The sequence below is a fragment of the Cygnus atratus genome, chromosome 3, assembly GCF_013377495.2.
Source record: "Cygnus atratus isolate AKBS03 ecotype Queensland, Australia chromosome 3, CAtr_DNAZoo_HiC_assembly, whole genome shotgun sequence".
Taxonomy (NCBI): domain Eukaryota; kingdom Metazoa; phylum Chordata; class Aves; order Anseriformes; family Anatidae; genus Cygnus; species Cygnus atratus.
The window spans coordinates 118983470-119011026 of NC_066364.1; the positions used below are offsets into that span (position 1 = coordinate 118983470).

A 27557-nucleotide genomic window follows, 5' to 3' on the forward strand; every position below is an offset into this window, starting at 1 on the left:
AATGGAATTACTTATTTTTAATGCAAACAAATGCATAGCTAAACGGCAAAAGGAAGAAAGGAGTTAAGGGAGGATGCAAGGAGCAATCCTTTAGGATAGCATGAGGGTTGTTTGGGGCTGAACAAGGCATTCAGAGCTGTGGTGAATTAGCCTGTCACAGTTGGAGAAAAATGAATACTCATTTTTTTTCCATGCCTTCAGAAACACAGTGTGGTGGTTGCCCTGCTGCATGGGGTGTAGGGGTATACGTAAAACTTGTGTGTGCTATCTGCCCTTTTCCGTAAGGGACTGCTGTAATTGTAAATCATGGCCGTGGCCTTTTGTTGGAATGACTCCAATTGTGTGCAAGCAAAGATTTTCCAAATGCAAAGAATACAGAGCTTTCTGAGGTTGGGAGATCTTTCACTGATGTTCAGCTGAGGTCCCATTCATTTCTCTTCCTTGCAGCCTGGCTATGACCAAAGTAATCTTTAGCAGCTGGTGTAGGGAAGCAAAAACAGAGTCACTCAAAGGACTTCCAGTTTTTCCCCGCCTCTTAAATACAGCTTGGTTAGGTAGGATGCTGTATTGCTCTTGCTGCAGATGTGGGTAGGAGCTTGTTAAATGTCCTTTCACTGAAGGTGTTCAGGTCAAGGATCAGACCACTTCTTTTAAATGTGTGAGGATGTGACATCGTATGCTGAGGGGCAGGGCTAGCTAACCTTTCTTGGCATCTCCAGGAAACTTCCCAGCTCTGCTGGGGGAGCTGCACACAGAAAAGGGGACAGTTACTCCTCCACGGTGAGTAACCCTGTTTTCTCCTTGTTCACCTTCCCGCTGTTGTCTTATTATCTCTGATGTCAAAATAGGTTGATGCAGCTCTTGATCTAATCTTGAACGTGGTGCTGATTTTTTTGGTTTTGGGGATTTCTTTTCTATTAAAAATTTTGCTCTGCAATTGGTTCAGCGGAGCAATGCTAAAAGTTTTTTTGTTTCTGAAAAGCTGTATCTTATTACTGAAGTCCTACTTACGTAATGAGGAATACGCCCACAAAGACTTGAATAAAGTGCTCTGTGAAATGTCTGGAAGTTGAAAAAACATGGGGCAGCAATTTTCTCAAATGAAGATGCATTTGGCTTTGCACTGTGGTGAATAAGGGAATGAATTCTTTGGAGTTCTGTTTAATTGGAATTTCTGTTCTAGCAATAATTATGGATACTCTGCTTCTAAGTTTTCTTGGCAATTTGTGTTGGATACTGTTGCTGCAGAACAAAGCACAGTATGATTTGTACCTTGCATGAAGTATTGAAAATCTCTGTGTCAGTATTGACTGCAGTTATGAAAAAATCTGATGTTGCTTCCTTTTGTATGTCCTAAGCTAAGTTTTTCTCTGGCTCAGTGGCTGACACTTAAAATGCAGAGTACTGGTAGCATGGATCTTACTTGTGGGCCAGCCAGAAAACTTTGCTGCATCTTGAGCATAGTGTTTTCATCCTATTAGTAGCCCTGCTGAAATACGTGGTTCTGCCTGGGGAGCGATGTCATGGTGAGTGTAAGGACAGCCCCAGGCTAGCTGGTGGTTACAGGAGGCTGTGTTGGCTTGTTCTTGGTCTGTTCAGGAACCTGAGGGGTAGAGAGATCTTGGAGTGTTGTTCTTCCTTTGTTTTAAATATTAGAGATTTGGTTCAGAACTTGGCTAGCTGGCAAAGAACACCTGAGTGCATTTTGCTGGGACTGGGAAGGAAGCACAACAATTTGTAATCTCTATAGACCACCTGAGGGAAAACTGGTCAATTACACTTGAATTTTCCTTGCTGCCTAAGGGATAGTAAAGATGTACATGAACTTAGTTTGTGCATTCATATCAGGAAAAACTGTTTAAGGGTAAGAATACATTTCAGTGCTTAGAGAAAAATGCTGCTATGAGCTCCTTTACCTATCAACATATCCAGCATACTATACAAAAATAGTTGTTTAATGTGTAACTGCCTGGGATTGTTGAATTTATCTGTTGTATTTCTTTTTTTTATAGTAGTAGTATTTGGGGTGGGAAGGTTCTCTCCCTCCCCACATTAATTTCAGAATTCTCCCTTTTCTTTATCTTTTCTAACTTGAAAGATCTGATCTCAGGGAATTTCCTAACAAATATTTTTCTAAGTCAATCGTGTAGGTGATTCTAAAAAAGCAAGTTTGTGAGACCACAAAAGCTTTATAAATATTTATTTGGGGCCAAAGTACTGGTTTCATGTTGGACGTTTTGCAAATTCTAAATAGTTCAAATGACAACTTCACTTCTTTATGCCCAAATCAATTAAGAAAAAGACATTTCATCTGACTTTTGCTGTAGATAGGACTGTTATGAGGTCTGAGAAGTCAGTCTGTTTAACTAATTTTTGGTTGCAAGACATTTAGATTTACATCCCTTTATCTAATCGGCATGGTAATTGTAGCAATCGTGCTTTAATGTGTTGATTTTTACAGAAGAAATGACCTTTTTTTTTTTTTTTTGAGTTCTGACAGAAGTTTGCAGTTGCCTGAAATCTGAGAGCTTATATTAGTGTCTGGTAGGGTGTGCTCAGATGTAGAATCAGTTGTTTTTTCATGTGTTACTTAGCATCTGTGATAGGAGTAGATTCACATTACTTCAATTAGCTTTCTGTTTGCTCTGTTGATGCAATTTTACATGGAAATTTATTTTTCTAGAGATTTCTTGCTGATACTATTTGTTTATTACAACTGTACACTATTTCTTGTTCCTGACTTTCTTTCCAAAGCACACTGGAATATTTTTTCATTGAGAGTTTAAATTTGCCTACAGTAATGTTTTGGGGGGAGAGAAGGCACTTCAAAAAAAAAAAAAAAAAAAGTGGAGGATATGTCTTTTAAATTCATTAGTATATGATGTCTGAATCTGTATTTTATGAATGGTTATATATAAAGCAAATTGAAAAGACCTCAAAATTGATTTAACTTTTTTAAACTAATAAGTTTGACCCAAATCCTGGAAAAAAACCTCTTTATTTTGGCATGGTTATTAATAACGAACTTCATATAACAGTAAGTATCAGTCCTGTAGATAATGGGCGCTTTTTTTTTTTTTTTTTAACTTTATAAAGAAGGGACCAAAGTCAGAAAAGCTTCAATTTAACTTGTCAGGAAAGGATTCTGCTTTAACCCTTTACCATTCAGCCACCAAATTCGTCTGTCTTTCCTAGCCGGAGACAGCTAGCAGCCATGCTTGTTTTGATGAGCGTGTTCATAGGTTTGACAGTGAGGAAAAATCTCTGGCTATTTAACCAAACTGGTGAAATTGTGTTAAGTGAGAAATCAAGGTTCTGGGTTCTAGGTATCCTTACGGTGTGTACTTGTCTCTGACAAGGTTTGACATGTAAGTAGGGTTAGTCAATAAATGTTAGAGAACTGAAGTGTACTGTTAGGAAACCCAAACCTCTTTAGTGCTACCAGCATGAATTATTAAATTAAATTGTTAAAACGAATTAAACATCAGTAAAGTTCACATAGTCGGTGATTTTTCCTACTGTGTAGTAATACCTGATTTGTTTTCATGCAGGGTACCAAGTCTGGTGTCTTTGGAAGAGACAAAGCTGTACACTGGTGTTGAATACAGTAAGTAGAACCAGATTTTGTTCAGAGAGGTTATAAGAGTTGTTTTGATTCTTTTTTGTTTTGCAACACACATAACGGTGAAAACTATATGTTCTTACTGAGCGTGTAATTTTGATTATTCTCTTTACACTAAAGGGTTTTTTTGGGCCAACACAGAAATTTTTGTGCATACACCATTTCCATCTTCAGCTATGGTAAAGATACAGATATGAAACAGAAGTACTACAAAATTGGAGTTTTTTTGGGTTGTTCACAAAAGGAATGTGCCTATTAAGATAGTTACTAGTAGTTGGCGTAGCAGAAGAAAGCATCAGATAGTCTTCAAACATACTGGAAGGGCAGAAGTGGAAACCTATACTTGAAGACCAAAGGGTCAGTCAACTCATCTGGCCTATGTACAGCACTTAATAGGCATGTTTTAATGACAGAGGATTAGTTAAGTCTAATTCTTGAGAGTCCTAAAAATACAAAGTTTTGGAGATGAAGTAGGTTATGTTTTGAAGTCTGTCCTCAGGCTTCATCATGCATATTCTTCACCAACTTCCAAGTGAAGAAGGGAAGTTTAAAAAACGAGCTGAGGCACACAGTAACTGCTTGTCAGATGATTGAATGTTTTTAGGTGCTTTTACGCTTTTAAAATCAGATCAGTTGATTTGCAATCAGGGAGTTTGCAGCCATATAACACGTAACAGAGAATGTGCTTTAATTGAGTGATCCTTTATAGCAATTTGACACTATTTAAAACTTTCTGAGGAATTTGCTTGTATCATTTAGCCTGGGTTTTATTTTTGTCTTTTTTTATATTGAGAACGTCTGTTCTTCCATTCATTGAAAGGGAATAAATCCCTATTATTTTACTGGCTGAATCACTTGAAGTGTAAAATCTATATTCTGTTGGCTTTCTCTTTTACCCTACTTAGTGTTCACTCAGAAATTTTCATATGGTTAATACTCTGCCTTATTCTGTGTTTAGAAATGAAAACAGCTATCAAGGCAGAGAAAGAAGGTCTTATAGTCTGTACCACAGCTTCTGAATAGTCTGCTCTGGCTTTCTACTGGTTTACTTATTTTTATATTGCTTTTTGCTTTTCTAATAAAGAATATGTTTAACTTTGTACAGATTTATCGAGAGAGAATTATCGAGAAACAATTGCAAGGGTTACAAGGAAATTGCTGCGTAAGTATAACCATTCCTTCTCTATGTACAAAGTACTGCATGTTTGTCCTTTAAGTATAACTGTAGAGATGAGAAACTTGTTTGATTTACTTTGCCTATAATTCTTAAATTTAAGCTTTTTTTTATTTCTGTAAAGTGGTAGGTTAACTGTTGGACTTGGTGATCTTAGAGATCTTTTCCAACCTAAATGAATCTATAATTCTGTGAAAACTGTTTATTTTTAAAGCTAGTTTCCAATCTGATAATATATAATTTTTCTTCCCATTGCAGGCTATATACTTGATAATTCAGAAGATGATACCAAGTCTTTATTCCTAATAATAAAGGTATGTTTGTAATTAGTAGTACTTAACATATGACATAGAATTATCTTGAAAAACATAAGCTATGTCATCTTTTTATTTCCACAGATTATAAGTGATGTTTTACAGTTCCAAGGTTCACACAAGCATGAGTTTGATTCACGATGGAAAAGCTTTAATTTAGTGAAAAAATCAATGGAGAACAGGGTCAGTAATTTTTCTTTGTAAAGAAATGTGTGTATGTGGGGAAATAGTTCCTAATGCTCAGGATGACTTTTTTCGTATTTTCTTTACAGTACTAATTGGTTTTCATGATTTTGTCATCTAATTTCTTGATAAGAATATTTTTTTGCAGTGCTTCTGTACCTGTATTTGGAAACCTTATGCTTAGCAGTTTTAAATTGTAGTAACCCCCCAGTTAGCAGTTAGCATCCTTGAACCAAAATCTGAAACTCTTGATATGGTGATCTGTTCTGGTTCTTGTTTACTGAGTCATTTTTGTGACAAGAGCTTTCTTTTGCTCACAAAGGGAACTTATTTCCAGAGTAATAGGCAAATTAAAATAAGTAAATAAAAAAACTTTACCTTGGGAAAAAAATAATCAAGGGTTTGTTCAAATTTCTACATCAAATTTGCCTGTTTCTAGAAGAGAGAGAGTACCTGGGGAGAATGCAATCAGTACAGATTGCTGATATGGCTATTGAAATCTAAACCCAGTTATGTATTTGCTTACAGCTTCAAGGAAAGAAGCAGCATATCAGAGCTTTGCTGATAGACAGAGTTATGTTGCAGCATGAGGTAATACTTTCACTTAAGTCTTCACCAACTACTTCGCTAGAAAAGCTTGTTATATTGTCATTTAATAAAAAGTGCAGTAATTCTGCACTAGTGTTTCTTTACACTTTTAAAGTGCAAAAATAAAATCTGTCCTTTATTTGTGTTTTTAATGCAATTTAGTTGAGAACGCTAACAATGGAAGGCTGTGAATATAAAACCTCTCACCAGGAGATGATCAGAGATTTGTTGTGTTTGTCCACAAGTTCATATGGTCAGGTAAGGAACAACCCCTTTTTAAACTGAAATTTGGTGCTGGGATTTTTAAGTGTTTCAAGTTCCATTTTCAGGACCTTTATTTTTCAGTTTATTTCCATGGCAACATGAAACATGAAAATACTTATTTCATTTCCATTAGTTGCCAATTTGGACATACCTTTAACTTCAAATATAGCCCCTTTGTCAAATAAATAAATGGGTGGGCAGACTGCCAGTTGAGGCTACTTTTTTTTTTGGACTTTATTTCCAAATTTCTAAAACAGTAATTCAACAAATGATTACGATTAAATGTATATCAGGTTGAGGTTTTTAGGTGTGATGTTCCCAATATGATTAATGACACTGTATGGGATGCTAAATCTAATTTTAAGAATTAGGCTGCCACCATATCTACTTCCTAAAAATACACAAAACAAGTGTGCCTGGTGGTTACACTGTGAAATCTTAGCCCCATGGGAATGCCATGGTTATATAAATTCAGCTCCATCCCCAATGTTTAAAGGCTCTTTAGAGTTCTGTCAACTGCATCTGTTATGCTGTTTGTTGTTTGCTTTTAAAACGATCTTAAAAGTGCAGTGACAGGTTTTGGCAATACAAAGAACTTTCTTTAACCTTGTGGCTATTCTCAAATAAATGTTAGAAATGAGAAGTATGTTTTTAGAAGCAGTGGTGACTAAGGGTGAGGGGAAGCATATTATTTAAAACCTTCTACAAATAATGTGTTTCTACTCACAAATTAATTGCATAAACTCTGTGCATAAGTTAAGCAATAGCATTGTTACCCATTTCTTTTGTATTGTATATATTTTTGGTTCAGATGTCCTAGTAATGTCTGTCTTCCCACAGGTCAGAAGTAAAGCTCAGCAAGCATTCTTCACAGCTCTGGGAACATACAATTTCTGTTGCAGAGATATCATTCCCTTGGTTTTGGAGTTCTTGCGTCCAGACCGGCAAGATGTCACTCAACAGCAATTTAAAGTATTGTCACATTAACTTTGGTTCATGTCTTTGAAAGTGTATTTACAGAAGAATTTTTAATGATCGAAGCACGGTTTGCTTGTTTATCAGCATGACTCTTAGATTTTCATGGCATATAGTTTATGCATGACTAATACGAGGAATATTTTGGATGAAATGAGTTGTCAAGAGAAGCTTTGTGTTTATGTATGTTCCTCATTTCACTGCCTGTTCAGGTATTAGAGAAGTGTATGTTAACACCTCTTTTTCATGGAAGTTGAGAAGCTATAGTCCAAAGCAGTAAGACTCATTAAGCAGTTCAGTCAGCTGTAACAGTATAAATAAGTAACTTGAACTGGACATAATGCTGATGACCTAAAAATGTTTTAGTAAAATCAGATGGGTTTTATTGTTAAGCAGTAGGTAATTGTTGATGTTGTCAGGCCTGGAAATGATGCTGATCAATCAGGAGGCAATCTATACATCCAAGTGTTCCCTTCCTGGTCAAGAAAGCATCATGTTCCCTTCCTTGTCCTCCCTGTCATGTTCAGGAGTTGATTGTATCATGTCTGGTAGTTATCTGCATCTTGTTCCACGGCATAACTTTAGGTCTGGGCCTGGTCATCAGCCTCGTGATTTACCTGCAGCCATGACATTTTTGACACAATCAAATGTAGGTTTGGTTTTGGAACATAAGTTCACAGCAAAAACAAGTGTGATACTTAATCATTGAGTAGTTCATTCCAAAATGTAATTCAAAAGTCAGTCATCCATTTTGTGGATAAATTAATTGGCAGGATTTCTAATTTTATTAAAACAGTTCTTTAGCATAAAAAGGATTGTACGAAAAATCTTCAAAACTCTTCGGCAATACAGCTGCATAGCTGAGTACAGTATATTTTAATTATTAGGGAACACTGAAGATGAATCTCTTCTGTGTGGGTGCACGCTTATGTATATATCACATGAACAGTGCATGTTACCCTTTTTAAAAATTACATTTTTCATTTTATAGGGTGCCTTATACTGTCTTCTTGGAAATCACAGTGGAGTATGTTTGGCAAATCTTCACGATTGGGACTGCATTGCACAGACGTGGCCAGCGATTGTTTCTTCTGGGCTTAGCCAAGCTATGTCCCTGGAAAAACCATCCATAGTTCGACTCTTTGATGACCTAGCAGAAAAAATCCATAGGCAGTATGAAACAATTGGATTGGATTTTGCGGTAAGTGTCAGATGGCTCGGAGTTAATGTCTGGATTCTGGGTGCGTCTGATTGCATCAGTGTTTGAGACTCATTTATGTTGTTTGAGTTAGGGTTCCAATGCTGATCCCATTCTGATTTCTGTTACAGAAGAATGCAGGCCTTGCTTTCAAGACTGAAATAATAATAGCTTCCTGTAATATTGTTGGAATTCGTAATTTTCTGTTCATCTTCCTTGTGGAAAGGAACTTGTCTTCCAGTGTTAATTAGCATGCTTCTTGCTAATCAGGTGTGAAGGTGTGTGTTGGTAGAGCTATGTGGTCAAATTAACATTATCAGTATTTGCAGCTGTTGTCCCACAGTACTCTTTGCACAACTGTGTCATGCCTAATCAGTGTGATAAATGTTATGGTACTTATTTTTAAGAATGAGTGCCAATTAATAAACATATTTAGAAACAATTTATAAAAATGCTTTAATGAGATATTATAGTTTTGTCTTTTGTTTTAAAATAGAATAAAACACATATTTAGAGAAACAATTCTGATGTGCGAGCGTAAAAGCAGTCTTCCCTACTCCAAGGGCTTACATGTGTGGACAGGAAATTATGCACTCTTCAAATGATTCAGAACCCTCCTTATTTCAAAGCAGAAGCAAACAAACATACATAAAAATTTCTAAGTTGCTGCTCACTCCAATCTCTGCATTTTTTATCAATAGGTTCCGGAGAAATGCATTGAGATAGCTGTTATGCTGCAAAGATCAGAACATCCAAGTTCAAATTTCACAGCCCTTTGCTCAGAGGAAATTCAGTTAGGAATTCAGCGACAGAAAGAAAAAAATGCTGAAGCTTTGCGGTAAGTTAAACCTCCCTTAGCACCAGTTTCCACTGCCTCAAATGCTTACTGTGCATTAAACATAATAATCCAAAATTGCTAAACTAAATCTTAAACTAGACAAATTGACAATGTCCAAGAATTGTTGTGGTGCGTTTTCTCTCCTGACTTGTCAGCCACTCTCCTCTACACCCATATTTCCTTCCTTCCTTCTTTTCCTTCCCTGTCCTACCAGTTGGTGCTGTTTGCTGCATTGCATTCGGCCACCTTTTGCTGATGAACTTTTGTTCTACTTTTATGTGGTTCTTTCAGCAGCATCTAGTTGATGATTGTATTTTTTTTAAATACCCAGAAACTATGAAAATTTGGTCAACATGCTGTTGGACTGTGTGGAACAAAGAAATCTGTGAGTCTTCCAGTACCTGAAGCATTTTTGTTTTTTAATGGGGAGGAGGGGGTGGGGTTGGAGGTGGCTACATGGATAAATACCAATTGCATCAAAAAGTGCAGGTTGCATGACCAGAATTGAATAATATTTTCACACCCTGATGGTAGTTTGTACAAAAGCAATTTGTCAGTAGGAATCTTGCGTAAGGCGTATTGTGGCTAGCTTGGAAAGTTTTTGTGAAAGTACCTGCAAGAATTGGATTGCTGGAGATCCTTGTGCATTTGCACATGCATAAATCTGACATCAAATAGCTTTCAATTCACAGTATGTTTGTGTTTAAAAAAGTTAAAAAGAATATCATTATAAGTTAATAATTACATAAATGGTGCTGGTTAGATCTTGGCATTTCAACTGGATGTAAGTTTGATTCCACTTGCTTGATTCCACAGCATTTTGGGGGCTTCCTAAAATGCCAGTTATGCTCATTGACTATAGTGATGTCAGAACATTGCTTATGTCAGTCTGAATATATATTTACATAATTGTAACCTGTATAATCATGTCTGTGCATGTAAAACTGTTATGTATTGTCTGTTTTATTTTTTAGTCCCTGGAAGTTCGAGCACATAAGTATTGGTTTTCTGTCTCTGCTCCTGAGGGATGATAGGATACTGCCTGTCCGTGCCATAAGATTTTTTGTGCAGTGTCTTAACCATGATGCAATTGTAGTTCGTAAGGTAAAAACAACATAGCTACATCCTTTTGTTTTGCAGCTTAATGGGTTTTAGATAGATGTCTGTTACTCAGCCGTGATAAAGTACAAAAATTGGGGTGTACATTCCTCCCTACCTCCCAGCCGTGTATGTGTATAAAAGTTCCTAATCTAAGAATGTGACAGTTTTGGGAGTGCTGTAACCATGATACATGATGTAAAGTCTGTAAACTGTGAAAACATGAAACATTTCTTTCTTATTTACTGTAGGATGTTTTCTGCAGGTATGTATTTTTCTATCTGCAGCTTATTACTTGAAGGGAGTCCGGCTGCGTTTGTACCTTTCTTTCTGCTTGTCTCCTCAGTGAGGCTAGAAAGTAATGGCCACATCGTTTTTCTCCCAAAATATAAGGGGGTAGATGGATTTTTGTGGTATACAAAGGTCATGCTTAATTCATGTCCTGTATCCCCTGAAATGACTAAAATTACTGCTTTATGGGAAGTATCAGCCACTGGGATGGTGAAGCTTGATGTAACCTTTATTGGCTTTTTAGGGCACTGAGTAGCTGGCTTAAAATGTGTCTATGACGAGATGATGTAAAAGTATGGAATGGATACATTAATGCCTGGTTCTTTATTTAGGTGGCCATCTCGGCTGTGGCTGGTATTCTTAAGCAGCTTAAGAGGACACACAAAAAAGTGCCCATATGCCCCTATGAAATAAGTAAGTTTTATACAAAATAAGAAATGCTTTACTAACTTTTTTATTGTTTAAAAAAATCATACTTTTCTGGCGAAATTAAACACAGAATCACAAGCTTTTCATTTCCCTCTGGTTGTTAATGTCTTAACCAAACAAAATAGGTAATATTAATTAACTTTTTAGTTTTTTTAAACAGTATTGTACCTGGAATTTTATATTAAGCTGTTATTTTTGGTGAGGTAAAACTTCAGAGGTATGGTTATAGTCATCCTCCTTTCAGAAAGCCTTGTAATTTGTGCGAATAACTTGTATGCCTTTTTATTCTTTTTCCATCATTTCTATTATTTCATTTCTATTATTTCTATTTATTCATCATTTCTATGGTACCTTTGCATAAATTAATAAAGGCATTTCTATTTCTGTCAGTGTTACTTTTAATCTCACAGAGCAAATATCTGTACATGTTTGATGGGGAAAAAGCTCTGAGCAGTGATATAAAAGTGCTTAGAATAGTATAATAGAAGTAAGTTGCGGCATTTGCTGGAACTGTCAGTGAACAAGTTTGATGAAATAATAATTCCTCTTTAACCAGGTGGAAACCCTAAGCCTTCCAGTATTCAGGCTGGTGACAGGCTGGATAACCAGTGGCTGCACTATGACAGTCAGAGTTTACCAAAGACTAAGGAAGCCTGGGAGTCATGTTGTTTTGTGGAGAAGACACACTGGGGTTATTATACCTGGCCTCAGTGAGTACCATTAATAAATGTACATTAAAATAGAATTGTAAAAGCAAGGGGAAAAAAAGTGAGATGTAATGTGTGTTTTGTTTGTTTTTTTTAACTGGGAAAAAAAAAAAACATTTTTGTTCTTCTTGCTTGCTTTACCACCCTTGATTTTTTTATAAGTTTCTACTTGTTTCTCTTTAGGTTTTGTGGATACTTTAGGCACTTATGCCTATTAACCTTATTCCATTAAAACTGTATGCTGATTTTAAATGAAGCATGCGTGTTTGCAAATTGTGTGATCACAAAATATGCGTGGTAGTCTTATCACTAATAATTCTGGTTTGCTTGCTATAGCAGTACTTTTGTAATGGTAGGCTTGATGTTTTTTGTAAATTTTCTTGCAAGTTTTGCTTTGTTGTAGCTGATAAATCCAGTTTAATATAGAGAACAAAAAAATATAAGCTTTATTCTACTTTTCTTTTGAAACATTTAAACTTTTTTCTTTTTTTTTTTTTTTTTTTTACATTTAGAACTATGACAATTTATGCTCCAGTTGAGCAGCAACCAAAGCTTGGGAGAAAAAGAGATGAGTTGACAGAGGTATGGGTTTTAGTGAGTTGCATTTGTGTGTTGCTTTAATACTACTTTCATTTTTAATAATGTCCACAAGTTAGGGTACGGAGATCAAGTTCCCTACCCTATCTTAATCTAAGTATCATCTGTCATTTGGAGAATGCATACATAAAATGTGTGGAAATGCTTTTTCTGCTTGGTTGCAGAGATGGAGATTGAACTCAACTACTGTGTCATGGTTGTCTGGTTATAATCTTGTTTTCAACAAACCATAAGTGATGATAATTCTGAAGCCTACATCCCCCAAAGAGCCTCTAAATAGTATTTTTCTTAATTTTCATACTTACTGTGTTAGCATACAAGAAGAAATGATTATTTTTATAAATGTCAGTGATCATGGAATAACAGTTAATGATAGCTTTTTTGTTCACTTTCAAATCTTTACCAGAGTTTGTAACAAAGGTAATTAAGGACAAAGTTACTATTTTGTAGGGTTTTTTTCTAGTGAAAGGAAGGATGATCTGAAGTTATTAAAGGGAATAAAAATCAAGTGGCATGTACAGCGTTATTTAATATCCCCTCTGAAATGAGGGTTAAAAATGGATAATCCTGGGATGATTTTTGCCAGCAGTAAAATGAAACATGGAAATTGAAAAGATTGGGATATCACTCTGGCAATCAAGCACTGCAAAGTTAATCCTTTTTCTTTTTTCTTTTACAGGCAGAACAAATTATATATGATCATTTTTCTGATCCCAAGTTTGTCGAGCAGTTAATAAAATTTCTGTCTTTAGAAGACAGGAAAGGAAAAGACAAATTTAATCCTCGCAGATTTTGCCTTTTCAAGGTAAGTGGAGTTCAATAACTAAATTGCTTCCTTTTTGGAGATAATTATCTGAGTGTGGAAAAGCCACAGTTCTGGGCTTGTCTCTCACAGTTGAGAAATACTGATTTAAACATATGTTGCTATGATTAATCCCATTAATCCTTTCTTCTGATTAACTACTTATGGAAACAGAATAATATAGAAGTCTGTAGGTGCTTGTATGTAATTCTGTTAGAAAAGCAATGTAATTTCACTTTCTATATATTGAAATCTTAAGTGCTTCACAATCGTACATTCTTCTAAAGAAGATTTAGACTGATAATGACTGAAGACCTTTTCACATCTTGTTTTATAGGGCCTTTTCAGAAACTTTGACGATGCCTTCTTGCCAGTTCTTCAGCCCCATTTGGAACGCCTTGTGTCAGACTCCCATGAAAGCACCCAGAGATGTGTTGCTGAAATTATAGCTGGTTTAATAAGAGGTTCTAAACACTGGACATTTGAGAAGGTGCTGAAGTAGTGTCTTTGAGTAGTCCTGAAAGTTAAGAAATAAGTTGGAATTATTAAACATGTTAAACCTATGAAGTTGAGGGCTTCTGATGTCTCACCAAAGTCCAAGAAAGGACTAGATGATGTTGCAATACTTAATGCTTCATTGCCAAAATTTGAGTGCAGTTCATAGCTCGGTGTGGTGTCTGTATACTGCTAGGTGATAGTAAAATGCTACAGGGTATAATAAAGAAGAGTTTGCTATTGAGTAAGTAGCAAAGCTGACCTGGTTTGGCATAAGTGTGCTTATGTTCACCTCAGAGCATTACATCTTTATTTAGCCCAGACCTAGCTGTCTAGATTACTTTAAAATGTGTTTTTGTAATTAAAAGTAATTCTAGGAGAACTGGATTTTTAATTAAGAAAAAAGAAAAAAATAAAGTCCTTTGGATGTGCAAGACTGCTCCCCTACCACAAGTAAAGTGTGTGCAGTCTCTGTGTTTGTATTGAAATTACTGGGAATATGTTGCATATGGAGTCCACAGTATTTCAAAACACCTTGCAAACAGAATTAAAATGATTCCTGAGATCTTAACTCTTGTATTGGTTCCCTTTTATAAACATTATAGAATAGCTGCTTCTAGAAATGGTGTTCTTTGTGTTTTGAGAAGATAGAAGGAATTGGGTTCACACAGGTTAGGCAGCCATTTTGTCCTTAAATAGACAAATCTTGTCTTTTGCCTTTTTGCTGAGCAGGTGGAAAAACTTTGGAAGCTTCTCTGTCCATTACTTCGAACAGCTTTATCCAACATTACAGTGGAAACATACAATGATTGGGGCACATGCATAGCAACCTCCTGTGTAAGTACTACATTTTTAGTCTTGTAAAGATATATCCAGATGATATAGCTTTGTATACAGTTAACGTGTAAATAAGAGCTTTAGAAGTGTTTGGATATATTTTATCAGCTAAAGCTGAGAGCTGTAAATACAATATAAAACTACCACTCATCTAAAATCTTACAGCTTTTGAGGAAACTTTGCTTTCTTCTGCCCTTTGCAGACAGTTAAATGTAACATTTCAGAAAGGAAATAAAGCCTTAATTTTCTTTCTAAGTATTTTAGAGGAGCTGTATAAGGATAATGCTCTTAAAGGGTGTGCTTACTGTGTGTTTATCACTGATCAGTTTTTTTTTCAAATTACATTTTCTTTCTTGAAAGGTTATGCTGTGAAAAATTAGTCTCTAGGTATCTTCTAATGTAAACTAAAATGTCTACACACTGTGGTGGGCTGGGACTTGTGGGGTCTGAGAAGGAGGGTAAATGATAGGCCACAAATATCTTGGATCAGTACTTCTTTGAAGTCACTCAGCAAAATTTTGCATAACTTGTCAGCCAGAACCCTGACAAATAATTAGCAAAACTCCTGTGTGAAACATGATTATTCAAATATGTCAAAAAATGAGCTAAATTGTTTTCTGTTCCAAATCACTATTTACCAAAGAGTTTAAAGCATGTTTTCATTTGTAGTTTCACTGTACTTTCTGCACACTGAGCTTCACTCTGAAAAAATTTTGCACTTGCTTGGTAGAGTAAGCCCAAAATATGCCAAGAAAATCTGTCAAAACTTTGCTTGTTTATACATTATACAAATCCCTGGTTTGCTTTATATCTCTGAAACCTGTTTATTTTTTAGGAGAGCAGAGATCCTAGGAAACTGCACTGGTTATTTGAATTGCTGTTGGAATCTCCATTGAGTGGTGAAGGAGGATCATTTGTAGATGCATGGTAAAATTTTAACTCTTCTGTTGTGGCTGAATAAAGGAAATAAGAGCATGGATAAAATACACTGAGACTATATTGTGCCAGATAGTTTGTAGAGGCAGGAAGCAAAAATACTCCTTTTCAGTTAGGTTTGCCTATCCAATGGCAGTTCCTTCATTAATTTTTTTTGTGCCCTTAAATCTAGTTAATAGAATGCCGAAGGTTTGGAACTGGCATAGCAGCAGTACTGTTCTTTAATTCTGCAGTGTTTACTGGTCTTTGCATGAAGCTCATTCAAAGACGCTTTTATGCATTGATGCATTCGACATTTAAAACAAGGCTGGGGTGGGGGGACAACTAGAGAACGGAGGAACAACTTGGTATGATTACAGATGTATTGTTCCTATTTCTAGCCGGCTTTATGTACTGCAAGGTGGCCTTGCACAGCAAGAATGGAGAGTACCAGAGCTGTTGCACAGACTGCTGAAGTACTTGGAACCTAAACTCACACAGGTTTACAAAAATGTCCGAGAGAGAATAGGAAGGTCAGTGTTCTCTTCTGCAGTTCTTGCTTTATTTATTTCTTCTGTTCATAGTATTTGGGTAACTGAGTAACTTAATAGCTACACTGAAGCGGTGACTTATCTCTGTGTGTGAATTCTGCTATATAAAAATCACCTAAGTTACTGTTAACAGACTTGCTTCAGAAACTTAAGATGGCTTCTCCATTTTTACTTCATGTATATGGTTTATTATTTTTATGTATGAGATCTCTAAAGCTCTTAGAAACAAATTTACTTTGCTCAGGGCCTAATTAATTAGCTAACTAATTAGCTAATTAATTAGCTAACTAATTAATTAGCCATAACTATACAGGGAATTCGTTAAAGAGCATTTTAGTGACTTAAGAGCTAGTTGCACATCTGTTTGGGGGAGGGAGAGTTGTGGTTCAGTGACTATTTAGCCATGCTTGACTCACATATCTACAAAGAGAATGTGTGGAGTATATGCTTTTTTTACATAACTTTGAGTGAAGATAAGAGGAATTTGATTTTTGATATTTAGTACTTACAAGATCAGCAAATCTATTTCTCTGAACCATAGTCGTGCTAAGCGTATGTTGTTTCTTTGCTTTATTTTAGTGTGTTGACCTACATATTCATGATAGATGTTTCCTTGCCAAATACTGCTGCAACTAAGTCTCCTCGTGTCCATGAATTTACCACCCGAATACTTGAAAATCTTAAACCCCTCATGGAAGCAGATGAAGAAATTCAAAATCATGTTATGGAAGAGAATGGAGTTGGAGAACAAGATGAGAGAACTCAGGGCATTAAACTCTTGAAAACGAGTGAGTTACGCACATTTATAAACCTCATTAAGTATGTTAGGATACGATGATTAAGGACTGCAAATCATATAGCTTCAATACAGAATTTCACTTCACAGATCTGTGCTGCAACAAGGAGATAGCTGTTTCAGGTTTGAGGTTTATAACGTCAACTTTAGAAGGTCCAATGTAACTGCTAGCGTGGGTCCACTAATGTAGCCACTCCTAGGCTACTCTAGCAATAAATTGGATGTATAATTTGTTGGGGGATTGTTATTATTTTTTTACCTTCTTATTCAGTGATCAGCTCTCTTTGTTAAAATAGTTCTGAAATGGTTGATGGCAAGTGCAGGACGGTCCTTCTCTACAGCTGTCACGGAGCAACTCCAGCTTTTACCCTTGTTTTTCAAGGTATCCACTTTAATTGCTGCTATATTAGTCATGTTTGAAAACGTGATGTTACATATGAAGTTATAAGGCACTTGGTCAAAAAGAAAAACAATATCAGCAATGGAAAACATGCATATCGATGAGGCCCCAACTATTTTTTTATGCTAATGTACACTTACAGCTGGTAATTTAACCTGCTAAATGGTTTCCTGAAAATAACGAGTTGTAGATGAATGGTCCTGTATGTTTGTAATTTGGGGTGGAGGGGTGGGAGAATGGAACATGTTGAATGAATGAATGTTTCTGTTCTAATACTTCTTTAGTATTTTTTTTCCTTTTGTTCCATGATTGAGCAATTCTTTCTAGATGGTGGCACCTCTAATCCTTTGTATTCTTTCATGAAGTTGGGTCATTCAGTGCTGTATATCTGAAATAATGCATATTTGCATGTTCCAAAGCATGTCTTTGCTTTGTATAAACATCAGTCAATTATCCAACAATAACATGTTACCGCAAACTGAAGTTTACTTGCACAAAAAGGAACTTGAAATACTAATAAAGATTTCAATTTTGGAACTACGTCTAAAATACTAAATGAATTGGATATCACACCAGAAGAATTGCTCTGGGGAACAAAATGCGTAATGGCACCCATTTAGTCCTGAAGAGCTTCATGCTAGCCAGACAGTTTGGATAATACATGGTGCAGTACAGAAATGCTGAACTCTATCAGGTAGACTCTTTCTGAAGTGAACAGGGATCTCAATTCTGTTCACTTATTTTCAAGAGGTTACTGCTGAGAATATTTTAACATTATATTGATTCATTTTTTTTCCTAGATAACCTAGGAAAATTTCCTATCATTGTCCTTCCAAGAGACTAAACTTTTTTCCAGGATTCAGTTGTTAGCAATGCTTTATTACTGACATTAGCTTTTTCTTTTTTTTCTTCCACATCTTTGATCTTGTTCTACAGATTGCACCAGTAGAAAATGACAATAGCTATGATGAACTCAAAAGAGATGCAAAGATGTGTTTATCATTAATGTCTCAGGGTTTGCTGTATCCTCAGCAAGTGCCTTTGGTACTTCAGGTGCTAAAACAAGTAAGTCTGGTCAAAACAGCTCAAAGCTTCAGGCTTTCTGATGCATTGTGCAGTAGCTTTGTTATTTTGTTTGTTTGATCTAACCATTATTATTATAAATGAATGTTTAAATAAAAAAAAAAAATGTATGCTTTGGAAATTAAGAGTGTGTGAAACAAAAAATACCTGAAAGAGGAAGGTTACCTTAATTGCAACTCTTCCCAAAAGCTTTTTTAAAAATATTATTAGCTTTGTCTCCTACTTGGTCTTCTTCACATTCTTGTTTCTTTTAATATTTATTATTTATTTTTTACTTGTAGACGGCAAGAAGTAATTCTTGGCATGCTAGGTATACCATATTAACCTACCTCCAGACCATGGTGTTCTACAATCTCTTTATCTTTCTCAACAATGAAGAAGCAGTCAATGACATTAGATGGCTGGTTATAAAACTCCTGGAAGATGAACAGCTTGAAGTAAGTAATATCTTTTACGAATACAAGTAATGTCTTTCACAAATACAAATTCTGTACAAATACACAGAAGCAAAGGCTTGTATTAATTGACATGAGTTTATGTATGTTTGATCATGTTCAAGCTCAGCGAAGAATCTTCAGTGTTAACCTACCGTCTGCTCCATTTCCCCTGCACCATTTGCAATGCTGTTTGTTTTTTTTTCGTATGGTATTTATTTATTGGTGGTGGTTATTTGTATTTGCACTGTTAGCAAATATCAATGAAATCCTTCTTTGGGATGTTTCAGTGCTTTTTTCTTTCTAGAAGAAAAAATTGTGGAGTGTGATACACCTCTGCCAAAATAAAAATCCTGCTTTAGTTCTTCCTGAAGCTACATTTAAAGTAGCAGTTCTACCTGAGATGTGAAGCTTACTTTTGTGAACAGGGAATTGAAAATAATTTGAATATATGAATTAAAACTTATGGCTGAAAAGGTTTGACATTACAATCTTTATAAGTACATGTAAATACTTAGAGAACAGCACTTAGACTGCTTACTAACCATGCCAATACTAGTCTTCGTATGACCTCTCGTGATTCGTGTCACTATTTGTTTTAATGATCTGGAAAGCAAAAGCTGGCGGTCCTAGCTAAGTTGTTGCCCATACCGGTCAGAACACTCACCTCATGATCTCATATAATTTAGAAAAATATCTTTTACTCACTTTAATATACTCTAATTATTTTTAATGTAGAAAAGTATTCTTCTGTACTGCAGAGATGCAAATCAAAAACTTACCTGTGTTCATAGCCACTTAGGATCATGATGTTACCATGGAAGCTTTCACATTTCTCTGAAAAAAAAAATCTTGCCTGTTCTTGAAAATAATTGGCAAGGTGCAGTATGTTGCAGAGTATTTTTTTTTTTTTAAATGCTGGATTTTTAAAATGAGTACCATTTCAGTAGGACTCCCTGCTTTAAGTAGTGTTTGGTATCTTTACCCTGTGGAACTGAGATTTTTGCTCTTGGTTTTCAAGACTTTTTTTTTGCTTATTTTGATAAAAGGTGCCTGACCTAATCATCCTGCCCACCTTGTTTTGTTTTAATATACAGTTTACACTTCTAATATTGCTAGTATTTTTCGTTTGTTTTTTCCTTGTTGCTGTTTTGTAAAATGATTGCAAAGACTCTTGCAAATGACAATCTCAGATGGCTACGCTGAATGTGAAATAGCAGTGTGACAGCAATGCATAGTGAACATGGGTGATAGGACAGTCTGGCTTCTATCAAGTACAAATTCCATGCATCCAGCTTTAAGCATATGTGTTGAGGATTAAAGGGTGCTGTACTTAAATGGAATTATAGGAAATTCTACTTCGGAAGGTCAATGGACTTGGCTGGACTGCTATGGCTGTAGGCACTAATGTGACCCTGCTGCTAGTAAAGGGAAAGAGAAGGCAGTCCAGAAAATTGTCTCTGTGTACAGCAGTGTAACTACTGCTGAATGTCGTGTCTAATTTTCATGCAGTCAAGGCAGATGGAGAGAGCAGCAGGAATGATTTGCTGTTGGGGAAGCATGTTTTGCAGTAAATTGTTCTATGTACTCAGAAGTAGAGAAGTGAAAGTGACTGTGTTCAACTTCAGGTTATACGTTTCAAATGATAACCAAGTTAATCTGAAAGCATACTTCTTTTTTTTTTTACAACTTTATCAGCCAGAATTCGATTTTATAAAACTATGAAACCATATGAAACACCTACCCAGATAGCTTCCTAGATCAATATACTATATACATAGTACCTATGTGTCTTGAATTTTCCATATTACTCTGCAATATTACAGTAACTGGAGTATTTTCTTTTTTGTGTAAATTGTTCCTTGCAAGTACTACACGTAAGTTTTGCTTGTGCTGTTGAATGGTGTTTGCCTTGTTACTTTTTGCTTTGATATTGTGATGGTTTTGTAGACCTTGGTCAGTCAGTTCTGAATAGCACCTACCAAAAAAAAAACAACACATGCTTGGATGCTTGGTTGGAAGTGTGTTCTTCTGCTGCTCCTTTATAGGTTTTTGCATTCTATAAATCATGTGAGTATGATGATCTGTAAATTATTTAGTGTCAGATGTGGTGATTGATTACCTTCTTAATGTGATTTTAAAGGCTTTGCTTCTAGGTACTCCTTGCAGCAAAGCATTCCTTTTATTTAGATTATTAATTTATAAATGAAAACAGTTCTAATTCAGCGAATAATGATGTAAACAAGTACAATCCACTGGGGAGCTTGCTCACTTTACAACCAAGCTTCTTCCTATTCTGCGTTTTGCATTAGCACATCATGTTTCATTTAATAGCTTGGCTCTTCAGAGACTCACAAATTGCTGATAAGCAATTCTGGCACATTTTCTCTTCATATTTCTTTATGCTATTAACAAAGTAGATTACGTTTGAATAATATGTTGTAGAAATTTAAGTGAAATGAAGTGAAGTCTCAAGAGCTTATTGTTAACTTACTATGTTTAATTATTGTAGCACTAGCAGCTAAACTCACTGCTTTGTGGAGGTCCAGAACACTATGTTCAAGGATATAATTTATTATAATCTGCTACATTGGATTCAGAGTGTTGGTGGGTGTTTGTACTCCACATAGACAAATGTTCTGTTTACAGTTGGTGGTAACAGTATGTACTTACCAATAAATCTGTCAACTGCTGTCAGTGTTTCAAGCTGATTTGGATTTCAAGTTAGTAAATGTTCTTGTCAGCCTGCAATTTATTTCAATTTGAAAGAGAGTTCCTAAGGAAGTCCAAACTAAATATGGTCTTACACTTCTATAACTTTATGCTCTGTGGGGATTTTGAATAGATGAGGTGAATTAGTAAGACTGATGGGGTTATACTTGCTAGCAAGTGATTGGGTTTTAGTTGTCTGTACTTGTAACCCACTAGCAGTGCATTATAGCTATTTTATAAGGAATGGGAAAGCAAATCTATTTTGAATGAATTGGCAATTAGATGAAAATTGAGTTTAGTCTTGTTTGTTTGGGTTTCCATGTTAAAAAGGAATATTTTTCCAATCTGTGATTCCATTTTTATTCCAGTAGTTTAAAAAACAAACAAAAATTCACACACAAAAAAACTGTTACTCAGGTCAACCAAGTAAATAATGCTGGAATATTAAGGAACTGAATTGTTGATTGTGAAGCACTGAAGTTAATTGTCATTTATTAACCTCATGTTACTTCTCAAAAAATTCTTGTGTTACGGGTAGAACAGAATCAGCTTGGATGACATTTTGTGAACATAGGCTTTTGGAAAGGCTCTTCTGCTTTTGTCAATTCTTATGTCTTCACGTACATGTAGGCCATGGGAGGGAAGAATGCTTTTGAATAAAGTATACTTTTTTTTTCTTGAAAAAGAGCTAACATTAATATAGAGACTTAAAACTTTTGTAAAGCAGATTGAGAATTTGGGATGGGTGTCTTGTTTTAAAGGTATTTTCAAACTATGTAAAGTTAATCTAGTCTATGATAGGTATTTCTTGACAATTGAGTTAAATTACAGCATTTGCTTAAGTAGTACGTCACTTTCTAACAAATTACGTAAAGGTAGTTCTGTATTGCAGTAGAACACTTATTTATTAATTTTGTTATGAGCCATATGGTAAACTAGTAGTTTATAATCTGAGATAACAGGATAGTATTTTTAAAACATTTCTTGGTCAGAGTTTGGTAACTTGGCCAAACTGGATGTGCCTAAAAACACAATAAAAACTTGTTTCTTGCTGTTCATGTTTGCTTAGTAACCGTGGTATGTGCTATCTGGTTATAGGTGAGAGAAATGGCTGCTACCACTCTAAGTGGTCTTCTACAGTGCAACTTCCTCACTATGGATGGTCCTATGCAGACCCACTTTGAACAGCTGTGCAAGATGAGGTTGCCAAAAAAACGAAAGCGAGACCTAGGTTCAGCTGTGGATACAATTCCTTCTGGTGGTAAGAAGATTGTTTCAGACTAAAACCATATATTTTGAGAGCAGGTTTGGAAGAAATAAAAAGTTTTTGCTACTCTGAAATGGTTATTCTGCAAGCACTCCAGATAGAATTGGGTTTATCCTGTGATTAAGCAATATTTAAAAATAAACACAAACTCGGAGAAACACAAGGCTGGTTGCCCATGCAAATTTTTTTCCTTTCTAAGCATTCGTAACCTGTAATGGGTAACCACATGTCCTTATGTACCTTATACTCTATTTCTGTGAATAGTGCAGTCCTAATCTTTGTGAAGTGCTTTACAGCATACATGATGAATAAGAATACACTACTACAAAAAAAATATACGATGTATTCTTAGGTTAAATTAATTTACTACTTCTCCCAGAATTAAAACTTAAGAGATTATTTGATTTTCCCCTGTACACACTTGACGTAGTTAAGATGATGGGGGATATTTATTTCCTCAGTAAATATAATTTCTTAGCCGCCACAACATGTTTTCACTGCTCACCTACCTTATCTTCTGTTTGTTAGCAGTGTGTTTTTAACAAAACTTAGTTAACCTGTGTTAGGGACCTGGCTTCCTGACCAGATAATTAGTGTGTCTGGGTCACGTTCCTTTGACCCAGAAAGACTGAGTTTCCATGTCATCAAGTAGCTCTGATATTTGAGAGAACATTCTTAACTTGGGAACAGTGGAGATATAGCTCATGAGTAACTTAGTGTTATAGCTACTTAGGTTCTTTTATCAAAGAAGCTCTCTTGAAATGTTTATAAAGTATACAGAAGTTGCAGATAATTTTTTTTACACATTCTTCCACTAAAAATTAAAGATGTAAGAAAGCAGAAGCAAGGTGGAGATCCACAGACTTCTGTGAATTGGACTATACAGTCTGTAAAACCATCTGGTTTCCTGCAGAGATCTTTGTAATGTTCCAGGGTTGTTGTTGCTTTTTGTTTCTGTTTTTTAAAGAAAAAAAAAACTTTAGGTTTGGCTGTCTCATGAAGTGATGGCTTAGATAAAATAGTTGCACCTTACCAAATGTAATATTCTGTAATTGTAGACTTGGTTAAACGCCATGCTGGTGTGCTAGGACTTAGCGCATGTATTTTGTCAAGTCCGTATGATGTACCCACCTGGATGCCACAGCTCTTAATGGATCTCAGTGCCCATCTTAATGATCCTCAACCTATTGAGGTAAAAACACTTCATTTTTCTCTTTAGTATACCATGTCTAAAATATGCTTATTCATCTGCTTTCCTATATATAAATTTAAAAATGCCATTAAGAAACTTACTTTCTGCTGCTTTTTATTAAGTATATAGTTTAATTCACAGACAGATTTTCAAGTATTTCTGTGGGATTCCTGTTCTTGCTTTCAAACTTAAAGCATAAAAAGCTGCAAGACCTATACCTACAGTGAGGAAATAGTTTTGTTTGTCTTTTTTATTATCTTAAAATTGTTACTTCCATATATACCTACAAAGATAGAACTGGGGGGGGGGGTCTAGAAAATATCATACTGAACAACAACAACAAAACACTAAAATTGTTAAAACAAGGTTTCATAAGCAACTCTAAAAATGAGTTTTTAGTGAAGCAGTTACTTTAACTATATTTTTGCTTTGTGTATTTTGTTTTCTTGACCTTTTCTGTGTTAAACATGAATTTACTTGCTGAAGGATTCCTTAGATTTAACAAACTTTGCTATGGTGTGTTTTCCTGAATCAAGAAACTGAACTGAGTGGACTAAATTATTTTAGTAACAGAAGATTGTTTTTCTCTGATTTGATTTTTCTGCATGCCTTCTGTTTTAGACTCATCCACTGTTTCTCATGTTTTGAGACCTGAACCATTCCTTTGAAAAACTTGAGGAAAAGGGGAAAACGATTTCACATATACTTCATAAGAAGCTATTAATTTTTTTCAAATTTGAAATTGTTGGTCAAAGAATTCATTTTGTAAGAATGTTGGAATTGTGATGCTAGTCAAAAGACTATAACCAGAACTGAAAAAATTAAAATACTAAATTCTTCAGAGCCAGTCTAGCTTCTGTAGCTGCTCAAACACTTCTCTCAGTATTATTTTTATGTTCAACATTTGTTTTGCCATGGAGCTTAAATCTACAATTGATACAGATCAATACTGATTGTCTCCTGTACAGATGACTGTGAAAAAAACACTGTCAAATTTCCGGAGGACCCATCATGACAACTGGCAGGAGCATAAACAGCAGTTCACAGATGACCAGCTACTAGTGCTTACCGACCTCTTGGTGTCACCATGCTATTATGCATAGATAGGTAAGATTTTTTTTGACATAAATTAACAGAAACAGCAGTCTTATGAAATCTACTCTAGCTCTCCAATCTAACATAGAGTAGGAAGGAATCTTTCAACCACAGGGAGAATGCCGTCACCAAATACAAGTTCCTTGCATCTCCAGTGTTCTGTTCAGGATCAGATTTATTTGGGGTAACTATTGTTGCCCTTTTTTTTTTTTTCATGTGTCCCTATATTACATTAGAATTTTGGTAGGACACTCTTCTTGAATATGGGTGTTCCCTCTCACCATTTTGTGCCAGTTGGCTGCCTTTCAAATGCCTGTCAGTTTCACTAGAGGCCAAGTGCCTGATGCTTTGTACTTGTGATATCTCTGAGGACTTCAGCCTGCTACCTGGTACAGTATATCTTCTAGGTGTTATGATGGGAAATAACCATGGACAAACTGTTCCCTCTTCTGCAGTATGGCTTTCCTAATAGGTCTCTTCTGGACATGTCTGTGTGAAAGAGCAAATCCAATCCCAGAGTTTCTCTTAGTTAAGCTGCAAGATTCTGATGTCTTCCGTGATTTTTTGTGACGGTATTTGAAGATAAATTTTAATTTTTCATTTTGTTCTGTGGTAATAGCATGAAGCAGTAATTGTGTTTTGAATTATTTTTATTTCAGGCTTCTCCTGGAAAAATGAGGATGTGGGAGCCTTTCTGCAAAATAAAGGAAACTTAGAAAGAAATTTATCATGTAGAAAACTTTGTGTGGGAAATCCTGATGCCTAATCAAAACCACTTTTAAATACATACATAAAGGCCTGGTTCTGTTCAAAAAGAATTTCACCTCCCTGGGGAGCAGCTGTGGGAGTCCCATAGTCTCCCTGTAACTGTGTTCACGGAGCCTGATCATGAGTTTATTGAAAGACCCTTTTCATTGGCCCACATTACACATCAGTCTTGTTTCTGCTTTATTGCACACAGTGACTTAAACTGCACATTTCTCACCCTCTTTTTCTGACCCTTCTTCCCAGCTGTTTCTGACATCCAAGCTATGCAGAAGCAGAGAGTGCTGCAAATCAGAATATACTCAGTGAAGATCTCCAATTCTGTTGATGCATCTTGTTATCTAGTCAACATAAAAGACCAGGAACTTAATCTTTCTCAGAGTTTATTTTTCACTACTTGGATTTCAGTGCCCGTCAAATGAAGGGCTCTGTATCATTCAGTCCACCTCAGGGCAGGATTGCCTTTTTGTATCTTGTTGAAATGTAAATAGCTGATCTTGTCTGTGCAGTATAGATGATGGCAGGACAAAATGTGGGGAGTGAAAGCTCTTACTGCATGGCCAGGTCAAGATAGCTTGACCACGTGTGGAGTAAAAATCTATGATTATCTGCGTATTTTTAAGGGTGAAGGACTATGGGTATTTCTACATAATTAGAGCCCACAGGTAAGCAATCGTGGACTATGAAGTGAAGGTTGAATTTACAGAATGAAATGTATGTGTAGTGTGAAAAGGCACTGAATGGCTGACTATTTTTAACTGTGTGTGCTTATAAAGATTGTCATTATTTGAGTAAGCATACCATGCTCAAAGATTGTGGAAGCTCTGTATGTTTTTTTTTTGCCTGCAGCTTTATTCAGAGACTGGTACCCATTGGCTATTTAACAACATGTTTAATATGTGTTACATAGTTGTAAAAGACTGTATAAATTGTAGAGGCATTGCATTGGCAAAACATTGTACAGTTTGCAACCTTTTACATAATACCATTGTGAGATTAATTTGTAAAGATTCATACTTAGATGTTAATACAGTAGTAGCTCTGGCTTTTGTATCAAATCAAATGCCATTATTAGTTTTTTTAAATTATTTTCTTTAACAGAGTATCTCTTCATGTCTAAAAGGCAGAGGTTTTGGTTTGGTTTTCTTGTATCTCATTTATTACTATGTCTCATTCAGATTTTAACGAACATTTGTGGCCATCTCTAAATGCTGACATCACATATTCTGATGTGATAAATTCACAGAATGTGAGGTACATGGAAATAATGCGTAAGCTGGTGTGTTTCAATTTTCATGCAGACTTACAGGAGCACTGACACATTTCGAGTGATCTACCTGCTGAGTGTGTGACTCATTCCAAACTTCAAAGCACAGCAGTGTTCCTGGTGCAGTATTTAATGAGCGTCAGCACACAGATGTAACCACTGTATAGCGTAGTGCCAAAATTATTATTTCAATTGTGTATGTAGTTTAAGACACAATAAATGGATTGTTTGTAACACCTGCTTTTTTTTTTTTTGCATTTCTGAAGTGGAAATTTCTTATTTTGAGACAGAACTTAAGGTTGTTTACTGTGCTTTTTAGCTTTTTGTATGAGGTGTGTGTTTATCGTGGAACTTGGCACTGAGTTAAGGCAGCATTAAGGATAATTAAAGATGTGGTTCTAATGAGTGGGGACACTAGCTTTTATATTTTTACATGAAAATATCTTGCACCTGGTAAGACTTGCAAAAAAAAAATTAAGTATGCTTAAAATTGGAAAAAAATGTTATGCTTAAAGCTAGTTTGAAGTGGAAGATTTTTTTGCTTAAATGGAAGTATTGGAAAGTATTTGCTGCAAATTATGATCTTCAAAGTACCTGTTGGCTGATTAACTGCTATCATAGCAGACATTATCTGTGTTGTTTTGTCATCACCAGGAACGGCCAATAAT

At 35.6% G+C, this 27557-nt stretch overlaps 1 protein-coding gene across 3 annotated transcripts in view; it reads left to right on the forward strand.

Moving 5' to 3' along the window:
* Positions 1-27125, forward strand: part of PSME4 (proteasome activator subunit 4) — a 61937-nt gene extending 34812 nt beyond the window's left edge. The window contains exons 21-47 of one of the 3 annotated variants that reach the window (XM_035565431.1): positions 3552-3607; positions 4728-4784; positions 5055-5110; positions 5195-5293; positions 5822-5884; positions 6044-6139; positions 6986-7117; positions 8112-8321; positions 9020-9156; positions 9488-9541; positions 10131-10260; positions 10878-10959; positions 11531-11684; positions 12194-12263; positions 12958-13083; positions 13418-13570; positions 14308-14412; positions 15248-15339; positions 15729-15860; positions 16458-16666; positions 16971-17056; positions 18011-18139; positions 18439-18594; positions 22402-22564; positions 23629-23762; positions 24731-24869; positions 25517-27125. In XM_035565431.1, coding sequence (XP_035421324.1) covers positions 3552-3607; positions 4728-4784; positions 5055-5110; positions 5195-5293; positions 5822-5884; positions 6044-6139; positions 6986-7117; positions 8112-8321; positions 9020-9156; positions 9488-9541; positions 10131-10260; positions 10878-10959; positions 11531-11684; positions 12194-12263; positions 12958-13083; positions 13418-13570; positions 14308-14412; positions 15248-15339; positions 15729-15860; positions 16458-16666; positions 16971-17056; positions 18011-18139; positions 18439-18594; positions 22402-22564; positions 23629-23762; positions 24731-24865 — 3016 coding nt within the window. In that variant the 3' untranslated portion in view covers positions 24866-24869; positions 25517-27125. The remainder of the gene's footprint in view (positions 1-3551; positions 3608-4727; positions 4785-5054; positions 5111-5194; positions 5294-5821; positions 5885-6043; positions 6140-6985; positions 7118-8111; positions 8322-9019; positions 9157-9487; positions 9542-10130; positions 10261-10877; positions 10960-11530; positions 11685-12193; positions 12264-12957; positions 13084-13417; positions 13571-14307; positions 14413-15247; positions 15340-15728; positions 15861-16457; positions 16667-16970; positions 17057-18010; positions 18140-18438; positions 18595-22401; positions 22565-23628; positions 23763-24730; positions 24870-25516) is intronic. The other 2 variants (XM_050709425.1, XM_050709426.1) reach the window with 2 other exon arrangements.
* Positions 27126-27557: the final 432 nt, after the last annotated feature.